The sequence below is a fragment of the Ursus americanus genome, chromosome 14 (genome assembly GCF_024610735.1).
Source record: "Ursus americanus isolate L20-20 chromosome 14, mUrsAme1.1.p, whole genome shotgun sequence".
Classification (NCBI taxonomy): domain Eukaryota; kingdom Metazoa; phylum Chordata; class Mammalia; order Carnivora; family Ursidae; genus Ursus; species Ursus americanus.
Window position 1 is genome coordinate 9,069,477 of NC_142140.1, and position 17,617 is coordinate 9,087,093.

Sequence of the window (17,617 nt, forward strand, 5' to 3'; positions counted from 1 at the left end):
TCTGCCCCTCCTCCAGAGGTAGTAGATCTTTGCCTGACTCCCATGGGCCAGTGAGTTTCCCTCAGCAGCTGAAAGCTCTCACTTCATAGAAGAGAACAGTCCCAGGAAGAGATAGGCCTTTCTGCCTGACCCCTGTCACCCCCATTCACCAGCTTTATCCTGTGCCACCAAAGTGGGCTTTCCTCATTCTCCCACACTGCTCCCAGTCTTTCTTATGAGCACTTGATGGAGGCTCCTGGAAAAGAGCTTGCCAGTGCATGTGGCTTCTCCTTGTGTCCGGGCCTTCAGTACCAGCCCATAGTTCAGAATTCATTAAAAATGTTAGCTCATGTCCTCTTACCTGATTGTACAACAGCCATCTTTCTCCAGTTCTGTTTCAAGAGTGAGAGAATTTGTGTGGCCCACCTCTCTTTGGTGGGGCTTAACTTTCTTTGGAATTTTGTTTTCTTGATTGCCTTACAACCTCAGCTCTCAGACAGGGTCAAGAGAATGATTTTGTTAGACACTGACTTTGTCTTGTTAGGATTTTTTTTTTTTTCCTGCTGTTTTCTTCATGTTAAGCAAAGCATAAAGCTATTCTAGATTTTGATTCAGAAGAAAGGGGTTCAGTTCCTACTTCTGTCACTTATGGCCTGAAATCTTTGCTTCGTCACTGTTTTGTCAGTTACAAAATGTGTATAATAATAACAGTAATAATAATTATTTTAGACTTGCCAGTGGAGTAGAGAACTGTTTGGAAGTTTAAATGAAATAGTGCATGTGTGAAAGCACTTCTCAACTAGAAGCTGCTGTAGAATAATCATGATCTTTATTTTCTGAGATGCTGTTTCCTTTTTTCTGTTTTCAGAAATGATCTTCAGGACACAGAAATGAGTCCAAGACAGAATCGTCGTACAAGATCAGCAGAGGGTGCTGAGATTGAGCCGAGAAATAAGCGGAATAGGAATTAGTGAGGGCTTTGCTGACTTTTCCAGTGTGGTGATTGGAGTGTGGCACTTTGGGTTGCCACACAGACTTCATATTCATAAATGCCCACGTGCAGGTGTTGGCTTCTGAATATGATGGTTAGCTGATTTTCATACTTTTTGCCTTTCCTGGGAAAAATAAGTTCTAAAACATCCTCACCTGGTCAGTTACCCTCTGTCTCTAAACCATGTCTCTCTCAAAATATTGACATCCACATGTCTGCCAACTTTTCAGAGTACACAGACATTGTGACAAAGAGTTTTGTGTCATTTTGTTTCTAAATTTAGGATATCCTTAAGGCATTCTCCTCTTCCATGTAGAAACTAACTTGAGAAAAGGATTCTTTTCAACCTCTCTGTCACAAGGAGCAGCTGAGGAGTAAAGAGCCTTTGTATTTCTGAAAAGGCAGGTTGTCATAAATCACCTCTTTGGTGCGTGTCAGTTCCTGATGCCCGGATGCCAGCATGCCTGTCATAGCAGTTATGTGATGGTCATTGCCTGAGTTTAATGTAGTCATTTGTCACTTGGAGTAGGATGTTGGTATCAAAACTAAAAATCACAAACACTGACTTTGAAACGTGGGCATATTCTTTGGAAATGGCACTTCAAAATGATATTAGTCCTTTTTTTTTTTCACTTGGGTAAATCAAATCTTTACCACTCTGACTCCCAGCTATTAAACAAAAAGAATGCAATAAATGAATTTTGTAAATGAATAGACTGTATCAATTTAAAATAATGTCCTGGAAATAGTGTCTTATGAATAGTTGAGTACATGCTACAAATCATTGGAAAGACTTGATCAGAAATTGTCTCTGTGAGAAATGTCCACCAGTTCCCAGTTCCACCAGAGTTCCTCATGCCGCTCTTCAGCATCTCGGAGTCAGCCCTCTCCACCCCTGCCCGCACATCACTCCCAGCCCAAACACATCAGCTTTCAAATAACATGACAGCACACGCGCCAATGTTAAGACAACAAATTTACGAGTGTGCCAGAGAGACGTTTGTGACTTCCCCTTTCCAAAGAATGTCTCCATTGACTTTGGCTTTTTGGTATGCTTTTGGGTTTCTGGATAATATGTGGAGTCTCATTATGACTTAGAGTTCAGTGCTTGCACACTTAAATGGCCATTTGTTTTCTTTTTGAGTTCCCTGAACTTCAAATGGTTATGTAAGAATTTGTCATAGTCCTTTCATCTGCTAAATTATGAGTGGTGCATTAAGGAAACTAAAAGTAGCACCACTCACTGAATCTATCAAAGGATCTGATGTGAGGTAAGTTAGCAGTATCAAGCAAAATAAGGTTTAACATTGATGTGATATTTACATCACTGAATTGCCAGAAATTATGCTAAAATGAAAACTGCTTCATTAAAAATTGCACAGCCTACTAGAAATTAAACTGGAAGTAATTACTGTAATTGCAGCTGTAAAAAACAAAATCCAAACAAGTAAATATGAAGATCTAATTGGTTTTATTCAAGGATTCATGAATCAGGCAGCATCCCATCTACACGTAGAAAGGAGCACCAAGTCGCTGTACAAAATGGATGGTTTTTAAAGGCTTAGAAACAGGGTGGGAAGGAAGGATGGACGTCATTAGCCAAAGACAAGAAAAGATAGGTGTAGGCAAGGTCACCTTTTGGGGGAAGGGCTGGGGTCTGTCATGCAGATGACCTCAGTAATGCTGATCAGGAAATTTCAGATTGACTGGTTAAAGGTCACATTCCTGCAGTGCAATTAAGTTTTGGTTGCTGTTGAGGGGGCAAGTGACTTTATTTTGGGCCTGTTACTTCTTTTTCTTTTTTTTTTTTTTTAAACACAGCAAAAAGAGGTTGCAAGGGAGTAGTGAGACCCAAGATAGGGAACCAGGCAAGTGACTTTATTCAGAAAATATTTGATTATCTTCTTAGTTACGTAGCCATCACTGCTGGGTGATGTACAAAAGACGTTAGGGTTCAAAGCCGACAGCCAAGAAAGATTTCTTAAGACGTCTTTGATGCAAAAAGATGGTTTTATTAAAGCTCGGGGACAGGACCTGTGGTCAGAAAGAGCCGCACTGGGGTCATGAAGAGTGGCCCATTATATACTTTGAAGTTGAGAGGGGGTTAGGGATAACATAAGCCTCCCAGGTATTTTGACAACCAGATTTCCAGGATCCTAGGGGGCTAGCTATTGTTAGGAAAAGGTCACTTATTATTGTTTAGTAAAAACTCAGTCATGAGACTTTTCAGATGTATATTGGTGAGTCATATGCTTGGAGCATGATTGCCAACCTGTATCTTGTGGAGGTAGAGATAAAGGAGGTTTCCAAAGGAATTTTTATATGTTGAAGTAGACTTACAGGATCCCGGGGGTCGGACTAAGATTGCCTTTTGCCCTTAGCAAAGTATTAACCTCAAGACAGCTGAGTTCCGAGATGTATGTCATTCTGACTGTTTCAAGGACTTGTCAATGGGCTATAGGTAGTAAGGAAACGTAATAATTTTTTTTCTGCCTTTGTTTCCTGCATCATGGAACCCTGGGAAAACAGGAGACCAGAGGACATCTGAAAAGGTGGTTCTCTGTAGGGCTGCTTCTCATTAGGGCAGAGAGGAAGATTTTGCCCCTAGGAGACATTTGGCAATATGTGGAGACATTTTTGGGTGTCACAACTTTGGGGTTAGGGGATTGCCACTGGTATCAGTAGGTAGAGAGACCAAGGATGCTTCTGAACATACTACAACACACAGGGCAACCCTCATGCAGTGTTTGCTCAGGCTGCCATAACAAAGTGCCATGGACTGGATGGCTTAAACAAAAGAATTTTTTCCCCTCCCTGTTCTTGGAGGGTGGCAGTCCGAGATGAAGTCAGTAGGGTTGGTTTCTTCTGAGATCTCTCTCTCTCTGTAGCTTGCACATGACCACCTTCTTGCTGTGTCCTTAGATGATCTTTCCTCTTGCTTGCACATGTTTGTGTCATAATCTCCTCTTAAAGGGACAGCAGTCATATTTGATCAGGGCCAATTCATATGATTTCACTCTACCTTAATTATCACTTTAAAAACCCTGTTTCCAAAGGCATTCACATTCTGAGGTGCTGGGGTTTACAACTTCAATATATGTGTGGCAGGGTTAGGGAACACAACTTAACCCATAGCACCCCGCCTCCCAATTAAGAATTATCTGGTCCATTAAAATTGTCAATGGTGCCAAGATTGAGAAACTCCAGTGTAGAGGAGCTCTCAAGTCTACTTGAAAAATAATGCTTAAAGGGCATTTACTGAGCTCAATTTGTTAGCACTTAGAATATATTTAATATTCATATATTAAAAGAAAGGGATGTTTATATTCATTTAAAAATGAGGAACATAGGGTAAGTGTTAAATCCAGGATTGAAACCAATAAGCTTTTGATTCTGAAATTCATCTTTTAGGGAAAACATGATCCTCATCACTGGTTATTAATTCTTTTTACCTCCTAACTCCCCTTCAGGGTATAACAGCTCCCATGAGTATGTCATCCAACAATGGCAGTGATGCCTGTGGTTTGGGGAGGGTGCAAGTAAGCTGCTGTGTTGTCCAGAAAGGGACCTTCAGGTTGATCTGGTCTGTCAGGCCATGCTTTCATCTTCTAATCCCTTCTCACTTCTTTATACCTCTCATTGAGGGTCCCTGGTCTAGTTGAAAAAGTAATTCATACATGTATGACAGTGTGAGTAGTATAGTGAGGATGGTATATATTTAAGATCTATCTCATGTGGTTGAAGAGCTTCAGAGCAAGTCTCCATAAAATCCTAAAATGTGCCACTTTGGCATGTGGTAATTGAGCTGAAAGCAATTGAGACCCTGTAGGCCCAAGAGAAACTTTTTGCCATTCCTTAACTATCATAAGAATTTAAACTGGGGGTCTTTCCCAGATTTAAAGTTAATACCAGAGATAAAATTTTATCTGAGTAACCTATCTCAGGTAAACATCTAACTACATCTAAAACGTCTGCTCTTTTTCTTGTTGCCCTGTGAATTGCTTTCTTCCTCTTTGAAACCCCAGGGCTCTATCCCATTTCTTTCTGTCTTTGAACCTTTCACATATGTGGGGTTCCCATACAAAATTAAATTTGATTTTCTCTTGCTAATCTGCCTCATGTCAACTTAATTGTTACACCAGCTGGAAGAACCTTTGAAGGGTAGAGAAAAAATTTTCCTCCCCAGCATGGTAAAGATTCTGTCAACAGTAGTAAACAAAATAGAGAAGCTTTTGGAGAATTTTTTTTTCTGTTGGCCCTTGGCCCTATAGAATGTGAAAAGAGCAATTATCTAGATTACTACACTAATCGTTGCTGTGGTTGAAGTAAAAATTTGACTCTTGAGTTTTATTAGAACTGGGGAAAAAGCAGGAACAGCGGGTTACAAAATTCTTACCATCTGCCAAAAGAAAATAGCAATTCTTCAAGTGAGACACAGTTTTTCCTGTTATGTGTTTCTTTTTATTATAAAAGTAACTAGTTATGAACATTGGAGGGGAAAAACCATCACAACCATTGAATTCATGACCATTTTGATAACCTTTCTTTGGTTTTAGTTTTTGGGTAAATCAGATGTCCTTAGTAATAGCCGCTTGAGGTATAAACAGATCATACTGGCGTTGACGTCTCTGTTACTGGCTTCATTTCCCCACCTACACTTAGGCATCATGGGGGCATTTCCTCATCCCCTTCCCAGATGTCCAGGTATCCCTGGCCTCAGACTACTGAAAATACAGGAACAAATCCATGCCTCAGTGTGTTGCTGCTCTCCTGCCACATTCCTCCTGGGCATCTGTCACCCTTGCCAATGCTCTCACACCACTGGTCCTGCCAGAGAATCCTGACTTGCCATGTCCTGACCTGCCACGTGCCAAGGCATCCCCCTGCCTCCTTCCTGTTGATTTCACTGAGTCTTGGCCTTCCTGTGTTCTAAGTGGAAACAATGAAAATGTGCTCTCTTAGTCTGAGAGTGTGCTGTCCCCTGGAACCATTGTGTCCTTCATAAACATTTTGCTGCTTCTCCTTCCTTCCTTACCCCTTTTTCTTTCTCCTTTTCCCCTTTACCTTCTCTTTCTTCTTTCCCGCCCCTGCCTTTCCTTGACTGTCATGACTACATGTCAGGTAGTAGTGCAGAACAGACAAACCCTTCCCTGGGACTTACAGACCAGACGGGCAGATGGACATTAATTAAATAATTATACAGAATACTGTTGTGATAACTGAAATAAAGCAGAGGTACATGGCCCTATGAAAATATATAATAAAGGGATTTTGTTTTGCCCATCAGCTCTGTAGGGAGCTTAAGAATCAGTCCAAGAGGATAATGTTAATCACCATAGTCCCACTTTGTCCTCTGTGTCCTCATCCCCAAGAAACTGTGCATGTATCTTCTGACTTTTTTGGTCCAGAATACAAATTATTAAAATACTCATCGAAGTCAGCTTATGCAAATAGGTGCCTATGTGTCCACTAAGTTCACAACTATGTCAGATAAGCTGGACAAGTCGGAATTACATATGACTCAGCCAGGACTGACTCCATGCTCCACACACACACACTGCTTTTATCACTTTGCCACAGAACACTTTCACAGTACATTATCAATACTCTTTAGTGACTGTGTCATGAACCCATCTGGATCATGTGCCACGTTTGCAGTCTTCTTTTCCTGGACGTTGAATTTACTGCCAGTTTTTCCCAGTTAGAGATAACAATAGAATTACTTCCTTCTGTTAGATTCCCAGAACTGTAATTGTTGAAACATTAGCTCTAAACAAAATATATGGGCAGGTTTTTTTTCAAAAGAGGACATTAGGATATTAAATTCTAAAGAGAATTTAGTCTGTGCCTTAAAATAATGGTCGTTAAGAAATGTATTGGAGCTCTTTGTGGGAATTTCACAGCAAGAGCAAAAGCTTTCATATGGCTGCTACTTCTTTTAGCTATCAAAGCCGATGGGTCCACAATTGACAGGGACTGACAAAAGACAGTTCTGTAGGGTTATCAGCAAACAAAAGGCCAAAATACTTTGGGTATACTAATACTGTGTTTAGGATCTCTGAGGGCGATGACTACAAAGAACCCTTTTATAACATTTCATACCCAAGCTGAATACATTTTTTGGCAATATTCTAGAGCTGTCATTTTTCTAGTGCTGTCCAGAGAAGAGTCCAGCTGCTTTGGGTGCCGGATGAACAGGTGACAAAGTTGGCATACTCTTATGAATGTCTTTACTTGAATGGGGGTCCAGCTGGGCTCAGGAGTACTTTTTTTGGTCCCTGTATTACAGCTTTGAAACTGTAAGTTTCGTAAGTGAAACGCCAGACTTCCATATGGTATTATTACTTCATTTTGGTTGTGTAAGAACCGCATCACAATCTTGAAGGAATTTTATATATTTTTGTGTGTGTACCTTTTAGAGTAGTCCTGACTTTTCTATGCCGAACAGCATGTCTGAACCACAGAACACCCAGAAGGTATTCTGTAGTTGAACGAAGCTGTTAAATATTCTTATTCGGCAGCATTAATTTCTGAAACCATGACATCTCTATAGAGCAATTTATGTTGTATTTTCAGCTCATGGCATTGAGTTATCTAAGTAGGCTGAAAGCTTGAAGGAGGACGTGGGGCTAAGGTAGACTGTGACAGATGACGTCTTACGCATCTCATCACAGTTTCACCGCAATACAGGCTTTTGTAAAGACACATTTTGCCTAGATGTGTTCCAAGATCAAACAGTTTGGACTACTGCTGATTTCTATCCAGAAGTGGAAAAGAGATGAATAAGTGTTTCTTAAAGTCCTACCCTGTTCAGGGCTGGGATTTTTCTTGCAAAGTAAAAGAATATAGTAGTGATGAATTTGGGGATAGTTATGTTTAAACCTGCATGTTCCTTGTGCAAGATATTAGATCGAGAGACCTGGGCTGCATTCTGTTAAGTTTTGATAGACCAACAGTGCTTGCTAAAGGATGTTCTTTAGTAAGAAGGGACTAGAACCCAGAGGAGAGGAGTGAGATGCAAAAGGCAGTTGTGAGCAAAGAAACTGGTAAACACATTGGCAAATCTAAATAAAGGCAAACCAAAAGAAAAAGAAAAATGGGGTATTGTCGAAACAGGGTGGAATGAAAGTATCACACAGTAGTACCATGGCATGTGGGAGAGGGAGGCCAGAATATTAAAGATATTCCGAGGCCCTTGGTATTGTTTGGGAGGCATTGAACTATTTTACATTTTAAGTCAAGGGTCTCACATTTTTAGGGGTAGTTATTCATGAATAGAAACCATGTAGTATTTTTCAAGTCAGACAATGGGATTAAGGGAACTTGGTCAAACCACTGCTAGACAGAAAAGAAAGTTAAACAACTACAAAAGCACATGGTGAAAACATGAAACAAGATGGTCCAGTAAGCCCAAATATACCAATAATCACTGTGTAAATGACTGAACTTAGTAATAGCTAATGTTTATTACATTGTGTCGTGCTTGCCAGGCACTGTTCTAAGGGCTTTGTCAGTGTTAACTCAGTCATTACAACCAAGTTTTATAGGTAGGGAAACTGAGACAGAAGTCAAGACATGTTCCAAGAATACACATGCAGTACGTGTGACAGAAATGATCATCTTCAACTCCTCCAATATATTTCAAATAAGCCCAAATTTCTTAGAGAAACTGGACTGGCCATGACTTACGCTGCCCTGGCTGACCTGAGCCCTGTCCGCTCTCTTGCCGTTTGCTGGGCCATCGCCACCCAGACTGTGGAGTCGCTCACGCCAACACGCTAGGCTTGCTCCTGCTTCAGGGCTTTACCGTGTCTCCTCGGTGTGGAATTACCTCCCGATCTTCCCAGGGTGCCTGCTGCTCATCAGAGAGCTGCGCCACATGCCGCCTCACTGAAGCCTTCCGGGACCTCTCTCTCAAATCCTCCCTGCCTCCTGCAAGTCCCTTTCTCTGCCAGGCTTGGCTTTCCTTTCTTCATTGTATATACTGTACAAAGTTACTTCTTGCCTGCTTGCTTGTCGTTTGTTTCCCTTCCAGAACACGAGCTCTGTGGGAGGAGGGGCTGTCATGCTCCTACTGTGTCTGCTGTGCCTACAGGAGTGTCTGGTACATGGTACGTGTTTGAAACGGTCAACAATGAAAAGCTGTTTGTGGTCTGTCTTCCGTGGCTGGAACAAGAGGCCCCTGAGCCTCTGTGGGCTGACCATGTCTGTGGTGCTCATCTCGGGACCCCCGGGGTTCAGGCAGCATGGGAGCCCAGCTGGTCCGCACTAAAGAGGAGCTGGATGAGCCCTTGCTGAAGAGCAGAGAGGTGGGCTTAGCCGGGTCAGGGGGCCATTGCAGCCATTCCTCCTTCCCTCAGCTCCTGTCTTCCTTTCTACCTGTTCTACGTCTATCCCAGAAATGCTCGATTCAACAGGATGAAAATCACGCCAATTATATCATGTATGCGAGCTGCTCGTCCCTTATTCCACATCGTCATGACTCGCACTACAACGCTGTGTATCTTCACTTAGTTGTACAGTAATCTTCACTGTCAGCTTATTTGATTACAACACTACATGCTTTCTGACTTTATGAGGTTTGTTACTCTTCTCGTGCGGACGCGCTCTCCGAACTAGAAAATGTTGCCGGAAACATCAATGAGGACTTCAGTCATGGAAAGTATTTTCTATTTTATGTAATGCTTACCTAGAGTCTTATTTCTTTGGGCCTAAACTTAATTTTGCTTTGAATCTTTGTGTTGACCTGCATATTAGACACACAGATCTTCACTTAAGATGGATAAGAAACTCCTAATGCTAAAAGCTATTACTCTGTCTTCCTGGGTGCCTTCAAGGATTTTGTTAATAGCTTTCCTTTTGGTTTAACAAATGGTCTCAGAGTCTCTGTGTCATGTTGAAATGTTCAGCACAGGGGCGCCTGGCTGTCTCAGTCGGTAGAGCACGCGACTCTTGATCTCAGGGTTGTGAATTCGAGCCACATGTTGGGTGTAGAGATTACAAAAAAAACACAAATAAATAAACTTGAAGTGTTCAGCATTGCTATGTCTTTTCTTTGGAGGTTTTGTGACAAGAAGAGCAGAGGTTTTGTTCTGGAGACAAAGCCCTGCTTTTCGGAGCATATTGATTCGCTCTCACCAGGGAACAGATGAAGGGGTGTCTGAAGGATTACTGTGGTTGTGATCATGAAAGAAAAGGAGGCCTGGGATTGTTTTAGGCTTTTTGTTCAAGAAGTCATAAAACTGGGATTTGAAATCAACCTCAGAGCCTACCTAGTTCAACCTTGTTGTCGTAGAAATGAAAGTACTCAGTAGAGAGAGAAAGAGTGCTACTCTCCAGGTCACACAGCTTACATACACTTCCAAGGGAATGAACTACTAGGCGGCACTTGTCATGAGCGTTGTCTCTTCTCTGCCAGCCAAAACCGTGTCTTTAACCCCTTGGATAATGTGATTCATTTTAAAAAACAGTGTAGACCTCCAGCTTCCTAACCATATCAAACTGGTGAGTAAATCAAGTGGCCTGATCCGGCCTCTTTAGAGTGTGAGGAATGGGATGTTTACAGGGCTCCCTGGAAAATGCCTGCTGCCCCAACCCTGCCCTATCTCCCAGTCGAATCCCCTCTCTGAGAGCTCCCAGGTCACATTCTTCCAGCTCAGGTTTTCCCAGAGGCAGATGCCAACACGGACTTGGGCCAGAAGATTATTGAGGGAACACCTATGAGGGATAAAAGGTGAGGGAGCAAGACAAGGCAGGGAGAGGCTTCGGGCACCTGTCAGAGGAGGGAGGGAAGGAGGCTTGGGTAGACGGAGCCTCAGACCACAGTGTAGAAATCACTCCCAATCTTTCCCTGCAGCCCCGATGCCCTGCTCGTCCAGGGGTTTCCAGTGGAGCAGAATGATATGGATGGGGACAGAGTGAGGCCAGGTCTGGACCCCAGCTCTGCAGGTAGTTCAGCACAACTTTATCTCAGGGCTTCTCTGGGCGGTGCTTTTTCCTAACACTAGAAATACAGAGATGTATAAGTCACAATCCTTGCCCAGGAGGAACTCAGTCTGGTAGAGAGACAAGCAGGTTGGCAGATAATTAGAATAGCATGTAGCGAATTCACAGAGAGCAATACAACTAGAATAATCCTGGGGACGAAGGGCAAGGCCTTCATAGGAGATATTTGGGGTTCTTTCTGTGTGCACTTAGGACAGCATGAACATTGTATCTCTGGTCTCCCAGTAAGTAAAAGTTGGCCCCTAAAATTAAGGAAAATGTTTTCAGTGCCTGGCACCGAAGCAGAGGAAGGCAGCTGCTTAAAATTAGTAAGGACATACCATTGTGGGATGTTCCCTCCACCAGCTTTGTTCCAGGAGCCCCATCTTTCTAGCCTGAGGAGAACTAATGTGGACCCTGTGGGACAGCCTCTCGGCTGTATCATACAGAGGCCATGAGTACCATACAGAGGCCCTGAGAGGAGACCCACTGCTCCCTGGCCTGCTGGCCCAGCCCTCCTGGGCTTGGGGGTCTGTGTCTTCTTTGTTCTGAACTGAGCAGGGAGGGGGAGATATAAGGAGGAGCCACTCTTCTCATAAAGGACCCCTGACCACCGGCCTACACTGGGCATTTGAGGGAGGTGGAAAGTAGTGCCTCTGAGTACATTCTGCTGATGTCTGTTGGCACAGCTGTCCAGAGCCCCAGAAGGGCTCTTTCCTCTACTTCCTTGGGATGGCGGGGAAGTTCCCACTTCAGAGGCAGGAATTGCAGAAGGAGAACTTGAACAACGGTCACTCAAGGTCTCGGCTTCCCCGGTGGTAAAAGGGTGAGCTGGAGGCTCCCTAGTTAAGCTCCGTCATCTGACGTCCTCCCTGGTGTGGCACACCCCAGCCGTGGGGCTGCTCCAGTCAGAGGCCAGAGGCTCCTCGCCCTCAGAAGGGTGGAGGTCAGGGCTGCAGAGGGCATTCCCGAGATGGACACTCCTCAGGGGGCCCTCCCTTGTGGAATGAGAGCTAGTGTCCAGTCCAGCTTCAAATTGAGGGGGATCCTGGAATTGATGGGTAACCCACTGGTCCGCAAAGGGAAAGAGAAGCTTTTTCCCTGCTCAGCTGTCAATCAGGAAGGGAAAGAACGGGTTTCAGGTGCTTCAGAAGCAGGATAAAGAATGCAGCCTCTGAGACTGGACAACTCAAAGGTGGGAAGAGTCTCTGGAACCTTAAGAGAGGGCACACAGTGACTATGGGGCTGCCTGTATCCTGGTGACATGCAGTTTCTTTGGCCAGTCTGAGAGTCTTGCCTTGTTGCTGGTTGGAGAGAAAGGGCTCCTGCTCTGAGGGGCTGCTGGCAAGTTTCTTTGAGGCACCAGTAAGGACGTCCTGAAGCTGCCACCCACCAACTTGTGGGCTCAGTAGGTGGGCTAATTACCTAGACTTAGGAGACTTACAATAGAGGGAACAAGAGGGATGAAAAAGTTGAAATGGAGGAAATATCAACTGGGTTGTGTCCATGGATTCCATGGAGATTCATATAAGGATCAGAACCAATTCCTGGGAATCCTACCTCTTGGAGACCAACTTTGTTTAACAGCTTTTTTGAGATACAATTCACTTAATGTTCAATTCATTCATTTAAAACATACTATTCAGTGGTTTTTAGTATATACAGTGTAGGCAACCATTGCCATAATTAATTTTAGAACATTGTCATTGTCCCTTCACCCCTTGTCTGTCACCCACTGCTCTCCTATCCCTCCCAGCCCCAGACAACAACTAATCTACTGTCTGTTGGTCTATTTCCTTATTCTGTGCATTTCATATCAATGGGATCATACCATACGTGGCCCTTTGCATCTGGCTTCCTTCACTCAGCGTAGGTGTTTAAGGTTCATGCATGTTGTAGTGTGTACCAGAAGTTCATTTCTTTTTATTGCTTAGTGTTACTTCATTGCATGTGTTGTTGATCCATTCATCAGCTGATGGATATTTGAGTCGCTTCTACTCATTTTGACTATTACGCAATAATGTTCCATTTGTGTACAAGTTTTTATGTGAACGTATGTTTTTATTTGTCTTGGGTATATATCTGGGAATGGAATTTCGAGATTTCATGGTAACTCTCTTTAATTTGTTTTGAGGAACTGCCAAAACATTTTCCAAAGTGACTAGCACTGAATTGGAGTTCCAGTTTCTCCATATTCTTTCAGCATTTGTCATTATCTGTCTTCTCTATTATAGCCGTGATAGTGAGTGTGACGTGGTATCTCATTGTGGTTTTCTTGTGCATTTCCTCGGTGACTAGTGATGTTGGGCATATTTTTAATGTTCTTATTGGCCAATTCTGTGTGTGTCTCCTTTGGAAACATGTCTATTCAGATTCTTTGCCTATTTTTAATTTTTTCTTAATCTTTGAGTTATAAGAGTTAATTGTATATTTTTTTAAATTTCAGTTTCTGATTGTGCACTGATAGCTTATAGAGATAGAATTGATCTTTCGTATTGATCATGTATCTCGCAATCTTGCTGAACTTAACTAGTTTGGTAGCTTTTTTGTAGATTCTATTAGATTTTCTATGTAGAGAATCGTGTAGTCTGCTGATCAAGACAGTTTTCTCTCTTTCTTTCCAACCTGGATGTCTTTCAATTTTATGAGAATCTTATCTGAGTATAGAATTGTAGGTTGACTTTTCTTCTTTCAGTATTTTAAAATATTGCACCATTGTCGTCTCACCTGCTTTGCTTCCTGCGAGAAAGTTTCTGCCATCCTTCTCTCTGCTCTTCTGTATGTAACATGTCCTTTTTTCTGGCTGCTTTTAAGATTTTCTCTTTTTTATTAGATGTGAATGTAATACAGGAATACTTTGCTTTATTGTATTTCACTTTATTGTACTTTGCAGATGTTACATTTTTTTTTTTTTTACAGATTGAAGGCTTGTGGCAACCCTGCATTAAACTAGACATCAGCATCATTTTTCTAACAGCAGTTGCTCACCATTTATCTCTGTCACATTTGGGTAATTCTTGCAATGTTTCAACCTTTTTCATTATTATTTATTATGGTGATCTGGGGTCATTGATTACATCTCACTTAAAGCTCAGGTGACGGTTAGCATTTTTTAGCAATATTTTTTTTAATTGAAGTATAGGTGACATACAATGTTACATGTGTTTCAGATATGTGACACAGTGATTGGACATCTCTCTATATCATGCTTTGCTCACCACAAGTGTAGCTACTATCTGTCACCATACAACACTATCACAGCCTCACTAGCTGTGTTCCCTATGTTGTACCTTTCATCCCTGTGACTTATTCATTCCGTAAGTAGAAGCCTGTATCTCCCCGCCCCTTCACCCATCTTACCCATCCCCCACCACCCTTCCCTCAGACAATCACCAGTTCTCTGTATTTATGGGCCTGTTCCTGCTTTTTTTTGTTTTAGATTTCACATATAAGTATAATTATATGGTATTTGTCTTTATTTCACTTAGCATAATACCCTCTAAGTCCAACCATGTTGTCACAAATGGTAAGATCTCCATCTTTTTTTTTTTTTTTTGGCTGAATGATGTTCCATTGGACGTATGTATGTGTGTGTATATTTATATCACATAGTCTTTATCCATTTATCTGTCAATGGACACAGGTTGCTTCTATATCTTGGCTATTGTAAATAATCTGCAATAAACATAGGGGTATGTAAATCTCTATCTTTTCAAATTAGTGTTTTTGTTTTCTTTGGGTAAATACCCAGTAATGGAATTAGGGGATTGCATGGTATTTCTAATTTTAATTTTTTGATGAAGCAATAAGATATTTTTTAATTAAGGTATGTACATTTTTTAGACATAATGCTGTTGCACATTTAATAGACTGCGGTATAGTATAAACATACATTTTATATCACTGGGAAACCAAAAAATTCATTTGACTCATTTTATTGTGGGGCCTGGGACTGATACTGCAGTGTCTCCAGAGGATGCCTCTGACCATCTGCGTCCGTGTCGTTTTCTTCATGTTTCTTGTGCTTGGGGTTTGTTGAGCCCCTTGGATCTGTGCGTTTATAATTCTCATCAAATTTAGAAAAGTTTGACAATTATTTCTTCTGTCCTCCCCTCTCTCTCCCCTGTTTTGAGGATTTCAGTTACATGTATATTGAAACTGTGCCATATTTCACTGTTGTTCTTGTCATTACAATTTTTTTCTCTGCATGTTTCCTTTTGTATGCCTTGTATTGCCACACTCCAAGTTATTTAATCTTTTTCCCTGCAATTTCAATCTGCCTTTAATTGCACCCACTGAACTCTTCACCTCAGACATTTTCGTTTTCATTTCTAGAAAATGATTAGGATCTTTTTTGTCTCTTCTGTGTCTCTAATTAATTATCTGAACACATGGAATGCAGTTATAATAACTTTTAATGAACTTTTCTGCTAATTCTAACACCTGTGTTATATCTGGATCATTTTTAATTGATAGAATTCTACATTATGGGTTGTATTTTCTTAATTCTTGGCCTGCTTGGTAATTTTTTATGGGATGCCAGATATTGTGAATTTTACCTTGTTGGGTCCTGAATGTTTTTGTATCCTTGTAAATAATCTTGATCAATTTTCTGGGATGCATTTGAGTAACCTGAAACAACTTGATTCTTTTGGGTCTTGTTCTTAAGAATTTTTTGGTGGGTTCAGAACAAGGCTCAGTCTAAGGCTGGTTTCTCCATTATTGAGTCAAGACCTTCCTGATTACTGTGCTGAATGCCCCGTAAATCACGAATATTTCCAGTCTGGCTGGCGGAAATAGGCTGTGTCCAGTTGTGGAGATGAGCAGTTTCCAGCTGTATGTGAATGCTGGGCGCTGCTACCTCTAATATTTTCAAATAGTTCTTTCTACAGCCTTCAGTAGTTTTCTTACATGTGCTAATAATAATTCTCCTGATGACGGGCCCTCTGCAGGTCTCCAGGGCTTGCTCTCTGTGCAGACATCTCTTTGTGTCTCTAACTGGTCTCTCTGGACTCCTAGCTGCATCTGGTCATCTCAGGGAGTTTAGCAAGCTCTGCTTGGGTTCCCCATCCCTGCACTGTGACCCGAAAGCTCTTGCAGGGTGACAAGCTGGAGCAGCCCATATGCCCTTGGTGGTTTCCCACATCCCAGGAATCACTATCCTTCAATGCCTCACGGCCAGTTTCTTGACAATTGTTGTTTTAAAAACTTTTTTTTTCCTTGCATGTTTTAAAAACTTTTTATCAGGCAGGAGAATAAATCTGATCTCTATTTCTCCACTTGGCTGGAAGTGGAAGTTGCCCATCGTCTTGTTAATTAAATCGCAAAATAATAAAAATAATCTCAAGATCATCCGTAGGGGAAGAGTTAAATAAATATGGTCCATGTATATGATGTTGTGTTTTAAAGCTATTAGATGTTTCGGAAGAATATTTGTAGATACACTTCATAATATAGTAAATGAACAAAAGAAATTGTCGGGGCGCCTGGGTGGCACAGTCGTTAAGCGTCTGCCTTTGGCTCAGGGCGTGATCCCAGCGTTCTGGGATCGAGTCCCACATCGGGCTCCTCCGCTAGGAGCCTGCTTCTCCCTCTCCCACTCCCCTGCTTGTGTTCCCTCTCTTGCTGGCTGTCTCTCTCTGTCAAATAAATAAATAAAATATTTTTAAAAAGAAAAAAAAAAGAAATTGTAAATCTATATTTATACTAAATTCCAGTGCTTAAAAATGTATATTGTATATTATTCATGTATTCTGTGTATACATAGAAAAAAAAACACCCCAACGTGTAATTTCTGAATTTTGGTATTTTAGATGATTTTCTTTTTTTTTTTTTAATTTCTAAATTGTCTCTAATGCATCCATCAGGAATCCTCTACATGTGTGTATGTGTCTATGTGTACACATATGTATATGTACACGTGTACACACAAGGGGGTGGGGTAAGGAGGAAATACGGAAGGTTCGATTACAGGAGACAGAGGACGCTTGCGCCATAAGCCGGGCTCTGCCTCAACTCTCCCATGAGATTTAGGGCTAATCATTTTCCTTCTCTGAGCCTCCGTCGTCTTCGCCATAGAATGATCCGTCCTGCCAGGACATGCTGGGAGCCAGTGACTGCTATAAAGTGCATATTGCCTTGCTTGTTCTGCCCTTTTCATTTCTCCTCCCAGGGCTTCCTTAAGAGCTAAAGTGAACTATTTCCCAGAGCTCTCTGTCACTCCAGATGGGACGACATTTCTCCGCTGGTCTGTTTTTCTAGGTCAAGGAGGAGTAGGAAATTGTGGGGAATTGATGATGCTGAAGGAACATCTCCCTCAGCTGCTTCCTGCCAGGCTGAAGGGAGCAGTGAGCGCAGGGTTGGGCAGGGGCCAGGGCATCATCCGCGCCGCTGCGTGCAGATCCCTGCCCCCACTGCTGCCCCCGCCAGCCGGTGCCCCCTCCTGCTCACTTCCAGGACAGCCCTTCTCAGCGCCCCCAGGCACGCCCCATTCCTTCCAGATGTGAACACTCAGCGCGTTCCTGCTACAGCGCCCTCCCAGCTTCTGCATCCCAGTAGCCCCGGGTGTTAGTCAGCCCCGGGAGTGGAGGACAGCGGAAAGTGATGAGGACAGGACGGGAGGCAGGCAAGGGAAGACCCCTCAGAGAGGTGAAGGTCCCGCAG

General features: G+C 42.3%; 1 protein-coding gene across 3 annotated transcripts in view; it reads left to right on the forward strand.

Annotated features, from left to right (window-relative positions):
- The window catches only part of RAD18 (RAD18 E3 ubiquitin protein ligase), a 107,669-nt gene extending 100,895 nt beyond the window's left edge, over positions 1-6,774 (forward strand). For all 3 annotated transcript variants that reach the window (XM_087866836.1, XM_087866835.1, XM_045808134.2), the window contains one exon: positions 848-6,774. Coding sequence is in view for 2 of the 3 variants with exons in the window: in XM_087866835.1 (XP_087722961.1) it covers positions 848-950 (103 nt within the window). In the remaining variant the exon portion in view is untranslated. The remainder of the gene's footprint in view (positions 1-847) is intronic.
- The last annotated feature ends 10,843 nt before the right edge of the window (positions 6,775-17,617 follow it).